Source organism: Mytilus trossulus, chromosome 7 (assembly GCF_036588685.1).
Source record: "Mytilus trossulus isolate FHL-02 chromosome 7, PNRI_Mtr1.1.1.hap1, whole genome shotgun sequence".
NCBI lineage: Eukaryota > Metazoa > Mollusca > Bivalvia > Mytilida > Mytilidae > Mytilus > Mytilus trossulus.
Window position 1 is genome coordinate 17,104,401 of NC_086379.1, and position 22,431 is coordinate 17,126,831.

Here is a 22,431-nt window from a genome sequence, read left to right on the forward strand (position 1 = left end):
CAATACGTCCATGTGATTAGATAAAAGTCCTGTTAAGTGCTTTATTTTCTGGAAGTTTAAACTGATTGTTAAAGGCTGAACATGTATAAGAATTAGATTTTTAGGTAATATTAGGTGTCTAGATTTTTCGTATATGTAATGTATGAGAAGAATTAATGTTTATCTGTAAGAAAATAATATCTTTGTGTTCACAGCTTCCAAAGATGTAGAAATGAAGGATAAAACAGTCAAACAAAGTGGTTGGTGGCAGAAATCACATCTACATAAAACTACAGCAGCATGGGATAAAGAACAAATTCAAACTCTCTTATTTAAGGTACTCTCAAATTTACTTTTAACAAAATATTCATTAAATATTTTGATTCATGCAAACTTTATATTATAAACGAGTGTTTAAAATTATTATTTTTTTTAGAATGCATGAATGACACATTTTCACATTTTTCAAGGCATATTTTGTGAAGGACAAACTTTTTGTGGGTGGTAAAGAGTATGTCCCATAGGGGCATCACAGGGAACAATTGAGCAATTTAAAATGTTTAAGTTGGAATGTACATGGTTTAAATTCTTGTTATGAAGACAATGGTTTTTTGAATTTTGTAAATACTTACGAAATTTTGTTTTTATGTGAAACTTGGTTACAAGAGAAAAATATTATAGAAATAGAAGGTTTTGTGAAACTTATATGTTTGAATAGAAATGTTAAAATTGGTACTCGAAGTGAAGGTGGATTAGCTATTTTTTGTAAAACAAAGTTATCAGATGGTATTTCTATAGATAGAGAGATAGAATGTGGTATTGTTGTAATTAAACTAAATCATGAATTTTTTAATACTGCAAATGACATCTACATATGTTTTTCTTATATTCCACATGAAAAATCAAACTTTTATAACAAATGTGATGTTGATTTTTATGATATTATAGAACGTATTTGTTTAGAGTATAAAGAAAAGGGTTCATTTTTAGTGTGTGGCGACCTAAATAGTCGTATTGGTGAAATTGATGATGTTTTATCAAATGATAACTTAGATCTGTATTTAGAAAGTGTAGACCACGTGGAAACCCCGATTGTTCCGAAAAGGCACTCCGTAGACAAAACCGTGAACGCATTTGGTCGAAAACTTTTACAGTTATGTTATAATACAGAACTTACTATTGCTAATGGAAGACTCGGAAATTGTGTTGGAAAATTTACATTTTGTACAATGAATGGCAGGAGTGTCAACGACTACCTACTTGTTTCACCTAGCGATTATAAACTTATTAAGAATTTTGATGTGCTGAATTTCAACGAATTTTCTGATCACGCTCCATTATTATTTGAACTTGAATTTCGAAATTTCAGACCGGAGTTATCGTTTCCAAAGATTCGCAATTACATAAAGTGGGATATAAAAAGATCTAAAGAATATATAGATATTATACTACAAGAACAAAATAATTTATTGTCTATAGTGAGTAACATTACCAATGAAAATAACTTAAATCATGCTGTTAAGGAAATTACAAACATCTTATTTGATAGTGCTAATAAAGTTTTTGGTAGATCTGTGTTAATACACCAAGATGAAATCAAAGTTAGGCCTAACAACGAGTGGTTTGATAACAATTGTGCGATTGCACGTAAAGATTTTCATGTGGCTAGAAACTTTTTCCAACATCACCCGTCAGACGTCAACCGAAAGGCATACGTTATTTCACGAAACAACTATAATAAAATGAAACGAAAAGCACAATTTAAATACAAACGTCAAAAAGGTATCGAACTTTGCGACTTAGCTAGTACCGAACCGCGAAAGTTCTGGTCGTCGTTAAAACGAAAAGTGAACAACAAGTGTAAAATTGATAACGAAACCATGATGAAACATTTTGAGTCAATACTAGGAGACAATTCGGAGGATCTATGTGAAGAAGTTCGTAATCTCATAGACAATACGGTATTTGGCGATATAAATGTTACACAATTAGACTCTGATATAACTGAAGACGAAGTAGTAGCATCAATAAAAAAAATGAAGTCCGGTAAAAGTTCAGGTAACGATGGACTAATAAGTGAAATGTTTTCTGCATGTCCTGACGTATTTGCGCCAATATTAAAGACTCTGTTTAATTACATTTATAGTTCGGGAATATACCCAGATTCATGGTCAGAATGTCTAGTAGTTGCTGTCCCAAAGAGTGGTGATCTATCCGATCCTAATAATTATCGTCCGATTGTATTGATCAGTGTTTTATCGAAACTTTATACTACTATTTTGACAAATCGTTTACTCAGTTGGTCCGAAGAAGAAGACATATTAATCGATAACCAATTCGGATTTAGACCCGGCAAGTCAACTGTAGACGCTATATTTATTTTATTTGGAATAATTTCGCATACACTTCAAAATAAACAAAAACTTTATTGTTCGTTTGTGGATTTCTGTAAAGCGTTCGACAAAATTAGCAGGAGGATTCTCATTTATAAACTATTACGGAGTGGTGTTAGCTCAAAATTTGTAACTATGGTTAGATCAGTATATTCATCTGTAAAAATGCGTGTCAAAACTGCCGATTTACTGTCCGACTCATTCGAAAATTTTCTTGGTGTAAAACAAGGGGAGCCCTTATCACCTTTACTGTTTTTATTTTTTATAAATGACTTGATTGAAGACATGAACATCAGTCCTTCAGCTGACATAGTTAACATTAATGAAGTTCTGATATACTTAATACTATTTGCAGACGATACTATATTATTTGGGAAATCTCCTGAAATTCTACAGGAACTACTTGATAAACTACTTATTTATTGTAATAAATGGAATATAGAAGTGAATATTAACAAAACGAAAGTTGTTGTATTCAAAAATGGCTGGCAACCCGTAACTGCAAAATTTTTCTATAACAACGAAGAACTAGAAATTGTCGATTCGTATATATATCTTGGTATGCTGATACAATGTAATGGAAAATTTTTAAAAACACAGAAGAGATTAGCCTTACAAGGTTCACGATCTTTGGCAGCTCTGAATAATTCTACAAATGGTTTATACTTGACGAAGAAAAAGAAATGTGATTTGTTCGATAGTATGGTTGCGTCTGTGATAAATTATGCCTCGGAAATTTGGGGTTTCCATCGTGGAAATGATGTTGAAATTATTCATAACCGTTTTTGTCGATCTATTTTGAAACTGGGTAAAAGTACGCCAAATGTATTTTTATATGGCGAACTAGGGCGTTTGCCAATGTATGTAATAAGAAAACAAAAAGTTTTAAAATACTGGTTAAAAATTGTAACTCATAAACCACTTATTGTGTATGATATCTATATATTGTTACTCAGAGATGCAAATACTGGTAAAACTAATTGGGTTTCTAATGTTCGTGACCTATTGTTTAGTATTGGTTTAAACTTTGTATGGTACCAGCAGTCTGGTATGAATATATCATTAGATGTAATAAAAACTAGATTAAAAGATCAATATATTCAAAGCTGGTCTGCATCTATGCAGGACTGTGAGAAACTTACTATGTACAGAATTTTAAAATTAGATTTTTGTTTTGAAGATTACGTAGATTATAACTATAATTCACATTTTTTCACAAAGCTACGTAGTGGTACTATGAAGTTAAATGTTGAGATAGGCCGTTATACAAATATACTAAGAGAAAACAGATTATGTACTTGCTGTAATATGAAAAGTGTTGAAGATGAGTACCATTTTACTCTAGTGTGTCCTGCGTATAGGCATGAACGACTGCAGTTTTTACCAAATTATTACTGTTCATGGCCAAATGTGACAAAACTTATGTATTTGTATCAAACCAAATCTAGATCTTTAGTTGGAAAATTATGTGATTATTTGAAATCTGCCTGGCAGATTAGATCACATTTAATAAGTTGATCATTTTTCTATTGTACTATCTTATGAAATTGTTCTCTGTTGTTTATTGTGTGTCACAATGTAAATATGTTTGTGTTGCTATAGCATGTAACTACTGCTTTGCAAATAAAGAATTCATTCATTCATTCATTCAACTCTCCATACATTCATGGAATAACACTTTGAATAAATGAGTTTTAAATTATACAATGAGAAATTTGCTAACAGTTTACTGTTTTAGGGTTGTTATATATAGATTCTACCACTGCATCAAGTGTGTTACAATATTTATCCCCTGGAGACAGTTAAATTTTCAAATTTAAAACGCGAGTTTTGCTGAGCCTTTTAAAAATTTAAAATTTAACTGTCGAGAGTGGATAAATATCGTATTACACAAGATTTTGTGGTAGAATCTGTTTCTCTGATGATTTTCAAACAATATGCAGGCAAACATATTCCTTTTATTTAAATGAAATGCAAAAATATGTGTTCTTTCTATGTGACGTCATCAGGCATGGTCGCCTTTTTTGATGTCGTCTCAATAGGAAATTAAGAGGAAAGCAAGAAAATTCGATGTCATAATCAGATTTCAACCAATGAAGAACTGAGATCAAATGAATCACACGTTGATTAAATTTTTTTATACAATGGGTGCAGAAAGGAAAAGGAATAAATTGACGAAGAATTAGAGAAATCTCTTTTCATATGATGTTGTTTTGAAATCTTGATACTATTTTGAAATCATAAGCACTGAAAACATGTCCTTGAATTTATGTTTGACAGATATGCTACTGGTATTTACATTTTCAATCCAGTGTTTGTGGCAGATTTTAAAAAGATGATTATAGAAATCAAGTTTAATTTGATTATTTTAAGGTATATTGTACAACTGGAAAAAGTTCTTCTGATGATCATAGGAATTACCAAACACTTCTCACGGTAAGTTTGAATTACCAAACACTTCTCACGGTAAGTTTGAATTACCAAACACTTCTCACGGTAAGTTTGATTTACCAAACACTTCTCACGGTAAGTTTGAATTACCTAACACTTCTCACAGTAAGTTTTTAACAATTCATAGTGTTTGAAATCTTGAATTTTCAGTTCATAGTGTTTGAAATCTTGAATTTTAATCCAATAGGATTTTAGTTGATCAAGGTTAAAAGATTACTTAAATATGAATCTGCAATTTGCAAACTTTGGTCTTTTTGAAGAATATTGACTTGGTCTTTTTTTAAAAGATTATAAAAAAAAAATAGATTTTGCAGCCTTTGAAAATCCTTGTAGAAAATTATGATAATAACAAAGGAGTAGGTCCGGTAAGGGCCGATTTCGGCCTCAAAATATAGCAGTTTTACAAAATCGTTAAAATATAAACTTTTAGTTATTTATTGGACAGTAGAATGCTTCTGCTACATAAATATGGGCTGTTTTTGACAATACAATGGACATATATCGGGTACTAGCACCATTAAGTCATGCTAAATTACTGAAATCTTCACAATTTTAGCATTTTAGTTTAATTTTTAGACGGTTTCCGTCTTAAATGAAAGTGGCCGCATTCGTGTTCATTCATAATATTGAAATGTAAGTTGTATTTGGTGATAATACATAACATATATAAAGGTTGAGGATGAACACGGATGCGGCCACTTTCATTTTTGGCAAAAACCATCTGAAAAGTGACGTTTTTGGCATATTTAATGGATTTTTCATATTTAAGCTTGAATTGGAGCGTTTTTAATGACTAAATCACTTAAAATCTTTCCAAAAAACTTATTGAATCAATTGAAATAGACACTTAAGTGTTTAAAAAGTGACCAAAATCTTTCGTTAGATGAACTTGAAATTTGAGGCCAAAATCGGCCCTTACCGGACCTACTGCTTTAGTGAAGTGAAGTAGCTGCTTCTCCTAAACTTGTTCAAAAATCTTTCTGGATTAAGTTATTTTGTAAAAGGTGTATGAATGAACATGATTATTTGTGGCTATTTTGTTCAGGTAGTATGAAATTATGATATTTTCGACCAGATTGACCAAATTGACTTGTTTTTCATTGATACTATAAGCAATCCTATAAGTTACTTATTCATACTTATTCACCGTATATATCAAATATTTTTTCAGACTATATCCAGGGCATCTAATATTTCAATAGTGCAAAACATTGTTTCTGGAATTCTAGAGGTGAGTACTCTTAGATTACTTGTAAAGACAGGCTTTATCTCTCATATATGGTGTATCCAGAATTCACTTTAACATTGTAAATCTTAGACTAAAAGAATCATGTTATTGATAATGCAGAAATTATTAGTAAAAGAATGAAAGGATGCGTTGTGTACGTTTTTTTTGCACTCCCTCTCCTTTTACCATACAAAAAAAGGAACAATAAACAATAACATATAAAAGGTTATGGTTATTTAAAAAAAAAACTTATAAAAACAGTATGTAGAGATGACAGCAGGTCACAGTTTAAAGTGTCTGTAAAAATAAGAATAAGAATGTTATTTAACACCAATGAGGGGTTTATTATCATGTCAGTAAAATCCTTTACAAATAGGTAAAAATCAGCATATTTCCTCTGGATTAAATGTCCTTGGGTTACCATGCCGAAAATTAATTTTGTACAACTTTCCAGTGGAAAAAGGTAGAATATGGAAAAAACAACTGCATCTTCACAAGAAAAAGACTTAATTTGTCTTCTATAATGTTTGTCGACGCTTCAGATAGAATTGAAAGACTTCATTTTAAACTGCTTTTGTATTGTTTTACAGCTAACAATTGGAGCAGAAAGAGAGAAGTTTATAAAGGGAATCTTGACCAATCCAAAGTCATGTCCATTGTTCAAGATATTGATTTCACATAATGTAGGTTATTTATGTAAATAGGTATAGTTTTGGTGAAAGGAAATAAGATATGGGTTATCACATGACTACCATGTACTTTAATTTCAATAAAGACACCCTATACCATAATTTATCGCACTGCACATAAATTATCACGTTCTGATTGGTTTAAAGACGTCACATGGTGACCCCTATGTGACCCTCATGTCGCTTTAATGGTGATGTCATCTATTGATGTTGTTGTGTTTCATTATTTATTTTTCAACAAAAACGTAGCAGAAAAAGTCCAGTGTGCTATAAAATTGTTATACGGTTAACAACTGACCCCATACAGATCCATAGAGGGTGAATAAAATCCTAAGGGGATTTGGCTTTCTGCCTCACCTCCTGTGGATTTTCAATAATGACACCCTATACGCACCGCGGGTAAATTTTCACATTCTGTTTGGTTTAAAGATGTCACGTGGTGACCCCCTATTAGCCTGTTGTGGGTTAGTCAATTTCAAAGGGGGTTCATGACGCGTGAATGGTGAAGTCATCTATTGATGTTGTTGTGTTTCATTATTTATTTTTCAACAAAAACGCAGCAGAAAAAGTCCAGTGTGCGATAATTTGTTATAACTACAGATCCATAGAGGGTGAATATAATCCATAGGGGATTCGGCCTCCCACCTCACCTCCTATGGACTTTACTTACCCTCTATGTATCCGTAGGGGGTCAGTAACAACCATATAACTTATAGTAGAAACCCGTAATAGGGTTATATACCATTAGCTTAAATGTTTACCGTTACATGTGGAATTTAAAAAAAAAGGAAAATTTGTCCAGTAAAGTAATCCACCGTATATCCACTGCATACAAGGTAACTTTTATACTCCAGATACAGGATCTTTATAAATACGTCAAGTCATCATTCTGCCTCTGAAGAAGGTCTATGAAGGAACAAAACTGGTCAGGCTATGAAAATGCAGCACCAATAGTCATTTAACTAATTTGCATAATTTGTATTACAGGCAATTTTAGGACAAAATCTCAACATCTTGATGAAAGATTTATTTGAGGCTTCAAAAACTCTTAAAACTTCAGTGCTGACTCCTATCTTAGTTAAATACCAGGATGCAAAACTTTCATGTGATCAAGATCAACCAAAGCAGACGACACTTGGGACTGATGACAGTATCCTGCAAGGTAGAAATTTCACTACCACAATATTAATTGTAATTCAATTTGACAAACACAAATTATCATCTTAAACAAAAAACTTGGTATTGTATATGAAGATTCCAAGATTGTTAATAAGCCTTTTCTTATGGTCTTCAATATTAGAGACCATTATTGTAAATGAAAATCCATGAAACACTACATATGATTTGTATGACACACATGTCTGATTTCTGCAGACTTTCAATAAATAGTTGGTTAGCTAGACAAACTGTTAAGTCAGCCTTTTTAAAAGACATAATTATATACCAAAGAACAGCTTGACATCTATAGACATTTAAAAAAAAAGTTCTTACAATTACTATTTTCATGTCATTTCCTAGAGGTGGTAATTATGCAAAAAGTTAGTCAACTGGAACGAGATGCTAATTCATCTGTCTGTTTATTTTATTGACGAGTCAACTAAAATCTTATCAGAACCTATTAAAAATGTTGTATTGACTAATTTAACATTACTGTAGAATAGTATCCCCTATGGGGGGGAAGATCTTAATAACATGCCCATTTCTATTTTTCAGATATCAGTACAAAGGCAGAGGAAGGTAAACAGACCGTAGAAAGCCTTGTCAAGAAATGTATGAGAGATTTAATAAAGTCAGGTGACAACACCAAGGCATCAGAAGTGGCATGTACATCAATACTACAGAGGTAAATACATTGAACTCTAAACTAGTAAAATGTGTTTGAAATCCACAATATTCTATATTGTATTTTTCACACACTGTAAATTCAGAAAATATTATGTGCATTTATTATTGCCATTTTGTCATTTAAGACTTAAATGCCATTTTATTTTTACGATTTTGAGAAAAATCCTGTTTAATTCATATAAAATATTTCAAAATGCGAGTTTAAATTATTGTGTTGACAACTTTGACGCATTTTTCGCAAAAATAAAAACCTCGCATTAATTTCTGAAATTTACAGTAGTATTCTAGGGGGGAAAAAATAGAATAGTAAAATGACCTTGGCAAATATAGGAAAATCCTGAAATACAATTAATCCAGTAAATAGGGGTTAACTTAAACAGATTTGAATGTTATGTTCAACTGAAAGACAGAAAGATGAAATACTTATGGTTTTACTATTTTAAAAAAAAATAAAAAATATTTTACTGCCATTGCATTTTAAATGAGATAGACTTCTAAAATGAATAGTAAGAAATGAAAGTTATTCTTTCCTCCATTTTTATTGTTGTATTCTTATTTCAAATTGAATTTTTAGTTTACTAGTATATTCATCATTTTTTTGTAGAGAAAATACTCATCTAACCAAAGGAATGTCAACCCTGCTTGTTGATTGGTTAGAACTTTTAGATCCAGAAATTGTTCAGCTGGTTCCAGAGTTACAACAACAACTACTTTTTGCTCAACAGCAGACGACATCAGAGATTACCTCCCCTTCTGGTCAGTCACAAGTTACTTCCCCTGACAGTCGGTCCTTCCTATTGGCGTTACTGACTCATCAGACTAGTTGGTCATCATTGCACCAATGTATCCATACTGTTCTGAAACCAGATCTTATAAATAGGTATGAAAATAAATTATTATATATAAAATGAAATGGAATGTTTTTCATACATTAAAGTGGTTTTTATACGCCCGTCAAAATTTTGACGGGACGTATTATGGTATACAAATGTCCGTCCGTCTGTCTGTCTGTCTGTCTGTCCGTCTGTCTGTCTGTTTTTCTGTCCGTCCGTCTGTCTGTCTGTCCGGCGTAAACATGTCGCACTGTAACTTGAGAAAGACTTATACAAATTTCATGAAACTTAATATAGTTGTTTCTTATGATGGTCAAATGATCTGTATACTTTTTGGTGAAAATAAGATTAAAACTTTTTGAGTTACGGCACTTTGTAACTAAAACAGGGGTGTGTTTTTTTCACATGTCGCACCGTATCTCAAAAACGATTCTTGATTATGGCTTAAAACTTTAAACACTTCTTAGTTATATCAATCTTAATATCTGTATACTTTTTGGTGATGATTCAAAATTTTGTTTTTGAGTAATTGAGTATTTTGTAAAAAAGGGGGAGGGTTTTTTTACATGTCGCACCATATCTCAAAACCGATTTATGATTATTGCTTTAAACTTTACACATGTCTTTGTTATATTAATCTAAAGATCTGTATACTTTTTGGTGATGATTCAAAATTTCATTTTTGAGTGATTGAGTATTTTGTAAAAAAAGGGGGATGTTTTTTTTTACATGTTGTGCCGTATCTCAAAAACAATTTATGATTATTGCTTAAAACTTTACACACTTCTTGTTTATATTAATCTAAAGATCTGTATACTTTTTGGTTTTGATTCAAAATTTTATTTTAGTGATATTTAGTTTTTTGTAAAAAAAAAACAGGGTTGGGGGGTTTCACATGTCCCGCCGTGTCTCAAAAAAATATATGTTATTGCTCAAAACTTTCTTAGAAACTATTTATGATTATTGCATAAAACTTCCACACAAGACGTCAAGCGTATCATGCGCTAAGGCGCAGCTGTTTATTAGATTTCAGATTACAATGTAACTTTGATTAATGTTTTTCAGAAAATAATTAACAAAACATTAAGATAATTGAAAAATATAGATATTTTGTTTTCAAGATATACCATTGGATTTGTTTTTGAGATGCGTGTGCTTATGTTATTATAGGCCAAAAAATTAAAGTGTGCATATTTATATGTGATGAAGGAATTGATTGATAAAGTGGTATTTAATTTCATTGTTTTAATTTGCAGCTATAATCCAACAGCTGTGTTAGATTTCCTTTGGGCATGTTTACAAATACCAAAGATCTGGAGAGGTAGAGAACAGAAGTTACCCAAGGTATACTTTATAAATCTTAGTGAAAAAATATACAAAATGATTAAAGAGATACATTGATAAGACCACATGAGAACTAAGATTGATTGTGAGATACGTTTATAAGACCACATGAGAACTAAGACAGATTGTGAGATACATTTATAAGACCACATGAGAACTAAGATTGATTGTGAGATACATTTATAAGACCACATGAGAACTAAGATTGATTGTGAGATACATTTATAAGACCACATGAGAACTAAGATAGATCGTGAGATCAATAAACCTGTACTGGAGATAGGAGATATATAGAAATACAATGGTTCAAGTCAACCATTTCATAAACTTAAGTTTCGACATCTACCTACGCCAACGTCATTGACATTCCGACACACAAAAGTACATTTATAGGAACGTAGTCAGGGGTATATTCACTACAAAACCATCATAGTAGTTGACAGATGTTAAAATTATGGAGCTGTCGATGACCGTAATCTTGAAGAATTTGTGTTCAAATTATCCAATCTACAGGACCATAATGTTTCACAAAACAGAAGGTTTCATTTAATATAAGTGCAAGTTTTCCTTAATTTTATTTCAGAATCATACACTAGAAGATGTTTTAGCTTTGATGCCACAGCATGTTATATCTGTGGTAGAGTTCATAGTTCAGGAAGTTGGCATGGTAACAGACAAGTCGGTAGATAGCAGCACTTCAGAAGATAGAATTAGACACAGAAGTAAATTATTGATGTCCTGTATTGGAGAGAATGATATGTCTATGAAATGTGTCATAAAGCATGTGGTTACAGCTATTCATGATAATAGGTAATATAGGTGGCTTGTCTGGCTTCATAATAATTTGTTGGATAAAATTGAGAATGGAAATGGGGAATGTGTCAAATGGACAACAACCCACCCAAAGAAAAAAACAACAGTAGAAGGTCACCAACAGGTCTTCAATGTAGCAAGAAATTCCTGCACCCGGAGGCGTCCTTCAGCTGGCTCCTAAACAAATATATACTAGTTCAGTGATAATGAACGCCATACTAATTTCCAAATTGTACACAAGAAACCAAAATTAAAATAATACAAGACTAACAAAGGCCAGAGGCTCCTGCGGCGGGGTAAACATGTTTGTGAGATCTGAATTTTTTTTCGTGGATTTTGTGGTTACCAAGAAATCATATATTCCAATGTTCAATGAATTACAATTTTATATTAGATTATGCAGGCTTTGACAAAACCATGAAATCATATATCCAAGAAATTACAAGTTTCCTCAAATCACGAAAATTGGTACACATGAAAAAAACAAATGCATCCATAGTAAGTGCTTTAGGGGCTATACAAAAGGTAACTCATCTGTTAACATATTTTTGTTGTAAATGGTAAATTTCATTCATATTTTTAAGAAGCTAATAAAAATATGAACTGTTTTTGTAAATGTTAGGTGTTATTTAAAACAGAATAAGTAGGTCTTAATCTGCTAAGGTTGAACCAAGCTAAATCTGAGGTCTGAATGGTTTTGTTTTACATTGGCAATTTATAGTTAAAAAGTTACCGGTAGACATTTTTTTACACAACAAAATGAAAGAATTGCCAAATTACAAGAAAATAGATAAACAATCAAGAGCTTGTCTCACATAAGTTTTTTTTTTGTTTGTATGTTTTTTTCACTCCAAAGTTAAGAGATGAAATTCATACATACAGTAAATTCAGAAATTTTACCCCTCATTTCATAACTGCATTAAAAAAAATCCTCTATTAAAATTTGAATTAAGAATATCTTTTACATTATTTGTTTGAATCATTTTACAAATCTCTTTAATTAATCTCATATTTTCTTGCAATAACACATGCACGTAGAAAAATGTTTTTGTGGCAATATATTAACAATATAAGCTTCACACAGTTTACACTACAACATGCTAAAATATTACTTTTATTGTTTATTTTAAGGTACAAAAGTATTTATGAACATGTTCTGATGGAGTTGTATTCCCAGTGTCCTAAGATATTGTTCCTGATGGCCAATTCAGCTGTGTGTCTCACTGATATTAAAACATCACATACATTTGTCACTCAGGTATGGTAAATTAAAAGAAGAAAGCATTTGTTAACAGTTGTTGAGATAACAAGCACTGAACTTCTAATTCAATTAAAATGTTTCACCAAGTGTAAATTCTTTTAAATATTTTTGCTTAGAAATTTATTTTGTTTGTTAACATTTCATTTTATTCTGTATGATGTTGTTCTTAAATTAAAGGTTATTGAATTGTTTTCAAAATGATTGTTTGTATCTTAGATTTTAGAACAACTCAGTAGAGAACCAATGTTAAATACAGATTTTTATTATTAATGGAAGTGTTTGCATACAAAGAAAAATAAACAACTGTAACAGTCATCCGTGATGATACCAATATCAGTCATGGTTGCAAATGCTTTATCATACCCCTAATCTGTATGACGTCATGTAATCGATCAGTTACGGTTGCAAAAGCTTTATTAACCATATATGTATTACGTCAGTAAATGGCTACTTAACATTAGAAAATATAGAAAAAGGTTCTGAAAATCCATATGAAAATCTGACCTCCTCACAAAGGCTATACCGCTATATGTATGGTCAAGGTGGTTATAAAAAACTTCTGGTCAAAGGCTATATATTTCCCTTGTTGTTTCATGCTGTTTTATAAAGTCTATGTTAGTTAGAGTAAATACAATCATTACTTATTTAGGTGGATTTGGTTTCACATAGACTTCTAACTGGTCTAGGAGAGGGTGGCCATGGCAGGAGGGCAGAGGAAAGAATGTCTGATGCCACATTGGCATTGAAGAAATTAGCGGCTCAACATCCTGTGCTGTTACTTAGGTAAGAGTAATATCAAAGAGTATCCTCAAGATCAAGCATGGATATAAATAATATGTATTGTTAATAAAATAAAATTGAGAATGGAAATGGGGAATGTGTCAAAGAGACAACAACCCGACCATAGAAAAAAACAACAGCAGAAGGTCACCAACAGGTCTTCAATGTAGCGAGAAATTCCTGCACCCAGAGACGTCCTTAAGCTGGCCCCTCAACAAATATATACTAGTTCAGTGATATTGAACGCCATACTAATTTCCAAATTGTACACAAGAAACCAAAATTAAAATAATACAAGACTAACAAAGGCCAGAGGCTCCTGACTTGGGACAGACGCAAAAATGCGGCGTGGTAAAACATGTTTGTGAGATCTCAACTCTCCCCCTATACCTCTAGCCAATGTAGAAAAGTAAACGCATAACAATACACACTTTTAAAATTCAGTTCAAGAGAAGTCTGAGTCTGATGTCAGAAAATGTAACCAAAGAAAATAAACAAAATGACAATAATACATAAATAACAACAGACTACTACCAGTTAACTGACATGCCAGCTCCAGACTTGAATTAAACCGATTGTATTATTAGCTCTTCACATGTTTCTGTTCTTTAACATTCTTGGACTTTAAATATTTGTTTTTGAGGGTTCCCAATGAAGATATGTCAAGAAAAGTGATTTAGACATATGAAAATTAAGAGCTGTTTAACTTTTTTATTTGATTATTTTATTTTCCTATTATATTTAACATGTATGCACTCATTATTTGCATTTCATGCAATGCATAAATAACAAAATATTAAATATTCAGCTCAAGAAAATCATATCTTTTTATCCTTGTTTTTCACCTTAATATTTTTATTTGATTAATCCATTTTCAAATATTCTAGACTGTTATTGGATAAACCATTTACAGGTAATGATACCTTTTGTTTAAGATTGTGAGCAATGCCTGTCTATTTAAATCCACCTTTCAAACTGTTATCTCAAAAAACAATTAATTTCAGACAACTGCCTTTGATAGCTGCCTTACTGAAAGGTAAAACAGAGTTTAAATTTGGTGAGATGAGACATAAGAATTATGTGACAATGTTTACACATGTGCAGGCTTTGTTAGAGAACCTACAGCCACATGTGTTCAGTAAAGATCTGATAGCTCTAGAGGACATCATTGGATCATATTTCTCTTTGATTGAGGTATGTTTACACAAGGACAAAATGCTAAAAATTTGCAAAAAAATGAACATGCATTCATAATATATTTGACTATTAATTCATAGTAGTGTGCTCTGACAAAATTTTGAATCTTTATTGATATGAATAAATTTTACATTTATGGCATATTTCTGATAGTACTGATAAGTGACCATATTGTGGTCCTTGTCAACTAGTTTAAACCAAAGTTTAATCATTCCAATGGGGGATGAGGTAAAATTTGGAATCATATTTTATTTTAGTTTAAATGGTCCTGAAAAAAGTTAAGCTACATACAGACTACAATTACCAGATGCCCTGTGGATGCATGAAATTTATGAAACGTGTTGTTTTAATTTTTAACACCATTGATAATATTACTGCATATATTTCAGAATCATGGTGACCAAAAAGTGTTGATGCCAATTATTGCCAAGTTTATTAGATTTCTGAACAAGTTTGTAACAAGTCAACCTCAAAAGTCTGTTGTAATGTTACAAAAACATGTCAAATTATTGAGGTAAGTGCGTTAAAGTTGCCAAAATGATGTCATTGACCAGTCAACTCTTATGAAAATTGTATATTTTAAAAGGTTCAGGATTTTGTATTTCTTTGCTTATGATTTCTATTGGACTAATTTATTTTTGTTGAAACATTTTTGAAAAGATAAAGTTTTTATAAGAATGCTATAACAAGTTCTGTAGCTGTTTCATTCTATAAATGAGTTGAAATATTTATCTATCGTAATATTTTTTATACTATAATTTTCCACGTCTACTTAATATAAATAAACCAATTTATTTTCCTGTTGTCATCATAGTTCTATATAAATTAAATTTCCTGAAGAAAAACATTCTCAAAGAGAAAAATGGTGTTATTTGAAGTGATTTTTTTATTTTAAAATGATGCAAAATGTCTTATTGTTAAAATTGTGAAAAATATTATTAAACATATGTCAATGTTTTTCAGTGATGTATCAGCTCTGTACCCTGATATGGCTGGTCTAAAGTCATTATTAGCAGGACTGTGTCTGCCTACACAAGACAAGGGAGGCGACTCTCCTATACTGTCTGTATCTCCAATACCTGTCTTACCACAGAGACCTACATCACCCTACACAGCCAGTCAACTGGCTCCTTTTGTTAAAAAATTCAAGGGAACCAGTCAAGGTTAGTAAGAAAAAAATATTTTTTCCCATAATCACAAGAGGGGTTTAAGATAAATGTTTTGTAAAAATTGTTTTGAATGTCTTCATGCATATAAATTCTTAATGTATCATATAAAATTTTTACCGACCCTTCAAGGGCTGTATAGCCAGTCAAGGTCGTTAAAAACTTCCAGAACAAATTTAAAAAAATGAAATTTTCCATGACCAATATGAAAGCACTATGTTTACAATACCTTGCAAATTGTTTTCTGTTCTTTTATAACCTTTTGTCAACTTTTAAATGTAAACTGTATTCAAATGATATTTTGTTCAGTTCATTTTTATGCCTCATATATTATTTATTGGCATTATGTTTTTCACTCTGTTCATCCATTTGTTTGTCTGTCTATCCTGCTTCAGGTTAAAGTTTTTGGTCAAGGTAATTTTTGATGAAGTTGAAGTCCAAACAACTTGAAACTTAGTACACATTTAGCCTATGATATGATCTTTCTAATTTTAAATTAGAGTTTTTACCCCAATTTCAATGTCCACTGAACATAGAAAATAATAGTGTGAGTGGGGCATCTATGTACTATGGACACCTTCTTGTTTCATTTAGTTTTATTAAACTTTTGCATTTTGCATTTACTGGTTTTATAGCTAGCTTAACCTCTCACTTGTTTGACAGTTGCATAAAATTCCATTATATATATATATTTTAATTGTCTGTTTTAAAATCACTTTTCAGATGTTTTAGAAGTACTGAAGGAATTAGATGAATTCTCTAAGAGAAAAGTTGATATCTTAGAAAATTTTATGGTAAGATGTGAAATATTGTTCGATCAGAAAATATATATTGTAAAAAAAACAATCCAAAATGAGAGAACAAATTAATCTAAATAAACTTACATTTTCATAATTTGTATTATAGGACAATTACAGAACAAATTTAATGTTGGATTTATATACGACTGAAGAAAAAATCTAAAATAACGCCATATAATGCTTGGACGATTTTTTCATTGTCATCAGAAGACAAAGGACATTTTGTTTTTAATTGTTTCATCTTGATCAAGATTATGATAATATTTTAGAATATAAAGACTTATTTCTTTGAAAGTTTTGTAAGGCTCTTTTTGTAGTGGATTGGGAAACAAGTTTTGCAACTTATATTAATCCCTTTCCACTTTACGGGTGCAAGTGCTGCCTTGTAGCAGCATTAGCCTTATTTTTCCGAAATCTACAAGGGTGTCTTTAACGAGGAAGAGATATAGCTCTCTCTTAACACAAGACAGCCATTTATCGTCCCAAGACCATACTCGCAAATGGTGTCGAAGGAGAGCCAAAAATTGAGTTCCTGAAATTTTCATCCCAAATGGGAATAGAACCAGGAACCTTAGTGTTAGTTGTCCGATGCACTTACCACTACCCCATGGCTCTCAGTATGTAACTCCATGATTGTTTTTCAGGTTTATTTAAAAGTAAAAGTATATGACAGCAATGATCAGATAAGGAATACTGCATTTAATTTAATCATGAGACATGTGAGACAAAACCCGAGGTAAGACATTTAGTTTTAGTCAGCAAGCTCATAGTTTCAGATTATAGTCGGTCTTCTCAATGGGATTGATTTTCTTGCTTGGGCCAGGATAGCGAAGGGGAGAAAAGCAATCGAGTTGAGGTGACCAATGATAATCTGTTTATCGCTATTTCCTGTGACGACTTTGTTAATTTCATTAACTACATCATGTGCTCCTTAGTTTCTAGAGATAGTTTTTCATTTCTCTTGACTCCGCTGATAAAGGAAATTATAAGTCAGCAAGATCAAAGGAATTTTTTTAAAATAGCGATAAATTGGTTTGTTATACCCCACACAACCAGTTGCGGAGGGTATAATGTTTTTGACCCATCCGTCTGTCCGTCCGTCAGTCCATCCCTCAGTCCTGTTTCTTGTCATCGCAACTCCTCTCAAACCACACAACAGAATGTCACGAAACCTTTTCAGATAATAAGGACATACTATGTAGTTGTGCATATCGACGGGAAATTGCGATTCAATTTTTTTTCTAGGAGTTACGCCCCTTTGAACTTATTTACTTAAATGTACTACTGCAACAGTTTGTCATCGCAACTCCTCTCAAACCACACAACAGAATTTCACGAAACCTTTTCAGATAATAAGGACATACTATGTTGTTGTGCATATCGACAGGAAATTGCAATTCAATTTTTTTTCTAGGAGTTACGTCCGTTTGAACTTATTTGCTTCAATGTACTTCTGCAACAGTTTGTCATCTTAACTCCTCTGAAACCACACAACAGAATTTCATGAAATTTTGTAGATGATAAGGACATACTACTTAGATGTGCATATTGGCAGGAAATTAATTTTTCTTATACAATTTTTTTTTCTTACACTTATTTAATTTCTCCAATGACAATGTGGGGACGTGGGGTATGTGAGCGTGCTCACTAAGGTTCTTTAATTTACAAAGTAGTTAATCAATCATAAAAAAATCTTTGATGACCTTTTTTCTTGAGATTATAATAATGCTTGAAATCATCTTAAAATAAACATGTTATTGATAATGATTGGCAGTGACAAAATTATGTTTAATGGAGTGGAACACAAAGTCTGATGGGATTTTGGTGACAATATTTACATACAGGGGGCAGGGGGGAGAATTTTTATTTCATGAATATAATTGTTATAGGATTTTTCAAATAAAACATCAACAATTTTATTATTTTTTTTTCAAAATTGTTATTATAAGAGAAACTGAATCCCAGAATAAAATTACAAAACATGTTGAGTCTGCAATTATGCAAATCGGTACAATTTAATTTTGCTTGTTATTTTATTTATTTCAGTACTGCTATCCAGTATGTTGGTCTATATTTACAATGTTTAAACAGCAATAATCCTGATGTGGTCACAAGTGCGTTAAAAATACTGGCAGAGTTCTGTGTTCTTTGTCAAGGTAAGATATCCAAACTTATATAAATACTTCAATGACATAGAGCAACATAACATAGTTGACAATATTAAGACATTAACCTATTAAAAGAGTGCTTGACAAGTATATTTATTTATGTCATTTAATGATATAAAACCCAACAAAGCAAGCATTGAGCAAACAAGCAATGACTACTTGTAGTAAATGAGAAAGTAGGAAAAAATGAAAAAGTAAATTAACAAAAATATCGAAACTCCAAGGAAAATTCAAGACATAAAGTCCATAATCAAATGGCAATACCAAATGCTCAAACACATCAAACCAATGGATAAAAACTGACACTCTCTACGGTTGTTTTATCCCTTGTTCTTACATTTCTAAAAAAAAAAGCTTGAACTTTACTGTTTTTATGCCCCACCTACGATATACCTATGATAGTAGAGGGGCATTATGTTTTCTGGTCTGTGCCTCCGTTCGTTCGTCCCGCTTCAGGTTAAAGTTTTTGGTCGAGGTAGTTTTTGATGAAGTTGAAGTCCAATCAACTTGAAACTTAGTACACATGTTAACTATGATATGATCTTTCTAATTTCAATGCCAAATTAAAGTATTGACCCCAATTTCACGGTCCAGTGAACATGTAAAATGATAGTGCAAGTGGGGCATCCGTGTACTATGGACTATTCTTGTTTATTGATATTTTATTATTTTTCTATTTCAGATCAATCTAATTTAATTCTACAAAAAGCCTTTATGGTTGGCACAACTACTTCTTTAGATACAGGTTCATACATTACAGAAACATTGCAATTACTTAATCTGGACCCAATGAGTAACTGAGTACTGTACATCAGAGACTTTACAATTACTTAATCTGGACCCAATGAGTAATTGAGTACCGTACATCAGAGACTTTACAATAACTTAATCTGGACCCAATGAGTAATTGAGTACCGTACATCAGAGACTTTACAATAACTTAATCTGGACCCAATGAGTAATTGAGTACCGTACATCAGAGACTTTACAATAACTTAATCTGGACCCAATGAGTAATTGAGTACCGTACATCAGAGACTTTACAATAACTTAATCTGGACCCAATGAGTAACTGAATACCGTACATCAGAGACTTTACAATAACTTAATCTGGACCCAATGAGTAATTGAGTACCGTACATCAGAGACTTTACAATAACTTAATCTGGACCCAATGAGTAACTGGATACCGTACATCAGAGACTTTACAATAACTTAATCTGGACCCAATGAGTAACTGAATACCGTACATCAGAGACTTTACAATAACTTAATCTGGACCCAATGAGTAATTGAGTACCGTACATCAGAGACTTTACAATAACTTAATCTGGACCCAATGAGTAACTGAATACTGTACATCACAGAGACATTGCAGTTATTTAATCTTGACCCTATGAGTAACTTAGTACCATATATTTTATTGACTCAGTTAATCAACGAGAACCTATTAAGATTTTCAATGCTTATTCTGAGAAGGGAGTCACATTATCTGGATTATTATATAAGCTTCATTATAGGTTCTCAAATTGTTAATTAATATTAAAACTTTATGTCAATTTTTATGGTAAGAGCAATTTTGTTAGAAAACTGACATGGGAATCGACTGTTAGTGAATGTGTAATACATGTACCACCACTGATTTCCCTCAATTGGTCTTTGTTAAATTTGCACTTTTTCAAAAAAATGTGCAGAATTTATCTTTATTTAAAATAAAGAAATATTTTACACAAGTTTAAGTTCATATGAAAGGTTTTTTTCAAACATTTATTAGAGCCTGACAAAAATCTATAATTGGTTTATTTAGTATCTATAATTTTTCAGTGTTAAATTTAACAGGGATACTTGATGGAATGCTGTACACCAAGTGACTGTGTTATTGTCAAAAAGCAATATGTGCAATAATAAATCAATTTGAGTGTTAAAACAAAATAATAAAGAGTATCTACCATTTAAATAGTGTGTAAAAAAACTCATTTCAAATCCACCTTAAGTGAGCTTGTGTATTGATGTAATTAGATAATTGCTAAGTGATCATTTATCTTATGTCAATGATAAAAATTTGTAGAAAATGTATATGGTGACTTTACCTGAAACAGTTTGAATTTCACCAATAAAGTGTGTGAAATAGACATGTTCAATCCACATGCAAAAGACTAAACCCTTTCAAATGATGATGGTGGTAATTGTTAAGTGCTATTATGTGTATAATTATAATGCAAGATATTCTTTTGTTATGGCTTTAAAAGCAAATAAAATATTAAAAGTGTTTTTGTTGTCTTGTCTTAGTAGCACTTATTTTATTTGACACTTGAATAGATATTTAATCCTTTCATCAAGCATGTTCATGGAGTCCATGCTTTTGTGAAATTTGTCAAAATATTTAATGATTATGTTCAGAAGATGTACATAGTCGTATTTGATTTTTCAATTATAATTTTGTACATAAACAAGGTCATGAGTTTTCTCCTTCGAATAGTTTTACATTTGTCAGTTTGTGGTCTTTTTTAACTGACTTTACAGTATTTGCTTTCCTCATTGTTGGAGGCAGTTGTTATATAGTTGTTAATTTCTGTGTCATATTGACTTTTAGTGAGAGTTATCTCATTCATTGGCTTTCGTACCCGTACCACATCTTATTTTAATTTAGTTCAACATTGTTGATAAAAAGTGAAATCACAAAAATACAGAGCTAGTAAAAAAACGGAAAGTATTCAATGGCAAAATCTAAAGCTTAAATACATCGAATGAATGGATAACAACTCTCAGATTCCTGCCTTATACAGGCATTTACTTATGTAGAAAATTGTGGATTAAACCTGGTTTTATAGCTAGCTAAACCTCTCTTTTGTATGATAGTCCCAAAAAATCATATTGACAATGATGTGTGAACGAAACAAACAGACATAATAGGTAAAGATGTCAAAATAGGGATGCAACAGTCAACATTGTGTTATAATTTTAATCACTATAAAAACTAACAAATATGTAACAGAAGCACAAAATGGCATATGGAAAAAGCACATAAGCAAAAATGGAAAACAAGAATTCAAAAATCTACCATTGCACAATAGCATAATGACAGGATGTATAAGGACTAAGACACATCAAATGGATATAATCAAAAATAAACTAAACAGTAAAAGTTATATTAAAAAAGACAAATGAAAAATGCAGTAACACATAATTAAAATGATAAACAACGCCAGTACCCAGGATCTAAACTTCAATACAATTGTGTATGCGGATGCCACTGCTGGTGGAGATTGAATTCCCAGAGGGTATCACAAGCCCAGTAGTCAGCACTGTTTGTGCTGACATGAATTATCATTGATATAGTTATATTTATAAATAAACCGTTTACAAAATTTTGAATGTTTGAAATACTAAGGCTTTTCTACCTCGGGCATATATTAGCTTAGCTGTATTTGGCAAAACTTTTAGGAATATTAGTCCTCAATGCTCTTCAACTTCGTACTTTATT

The 22,431-nt window shown here is 31.5% G+C and overlaps 1 protein-coding gene across 1 annotated transcript in view; it reads left to right on the plus strand.

Moving 5' to 3' along the window:
- The window catches only part of LOC134724729 (integrator complex subunit 1-like), a 50,155-nt gene extending 28,958 nt beyond the window's left edge, over nucleotides 1-21,197 (plus strand). The window contains exons 28-45 of the mRNA XM_063587924.1: nucleotides 195-316; nucleotides 4,746-4,808; nucleotides 5,995-6,054; nucleotides 6,642-6,734; nucleotides 7,728-7,902; nucleotides 8,454-8,583; nucleotides 9,190-9,465; nucleotides 10,675-10,762; nucleotides 11,346-11,572; nucleotides 12,707-12,833; nucleotides 13,486-13,619; nucleotides 14,621-14,810; nucleotides 15,203-15,327; nucleotides 15,777-15,976; nucleotides 16,703-16,773; nucleotides 17,424-17,515; nucleotides 18,826-18,935; nucleotides 19,630-21,197. Of these exons, the coding sequence (XP_063443994.1) occupies nucleotides 195-316; nucleotides 4,746-4,808; nucleotides 5,995-6,054; nucleotides 6,642-6,734; nucleotides 7,728-7,902; nucleotides 8,454-8,583; nucleotides 9,190-9,465; nucleotides 10,675-10,762; nucleotides 11,346-11,572; nucleotides 12,707-12,833; nucleotides 13,486-13,619; nucleotides 14,621-14,810; nucleotides 15,203-15,327; nucleotides 15,777-15,976; nucleotides 16,703-16,773; nucleotides 17,424-17,515; nucleotides 18,826-18,935; nucleotides 19,630-19,748 (2,402 nt within the window). The 3' untranslated portion in view covers nucleotides 19,749-21,197. The remainder of the gene's footprint in view (nucleotides 1-194; nucleotides 317-4,745; nucleotides 4,809-5,994; nucleotides 6,055-6,641; nucleotides 6,735-7,727; nucleotides 7,903-8,453; nucleotides 8,584-9,189; nucleotides 9,466-10,674; nucleotides 10,763-11,345; nucleotides 11,573-12,706; nucleotides 12,834-13,485; nucleotides 13,620-14,620; nucleotides 14,811-15,202; nucleotides 15,328-15,776; nucleotides 15,977-16,702; nucleotides 16,774-17,423; nucleotides 17,516-18,825; nucleotides 18,936-19,629) is intronic.
- The last annotated feature ends 1,234 nt before the right edge of the window (nucleotides 21,198-22,431 follow it).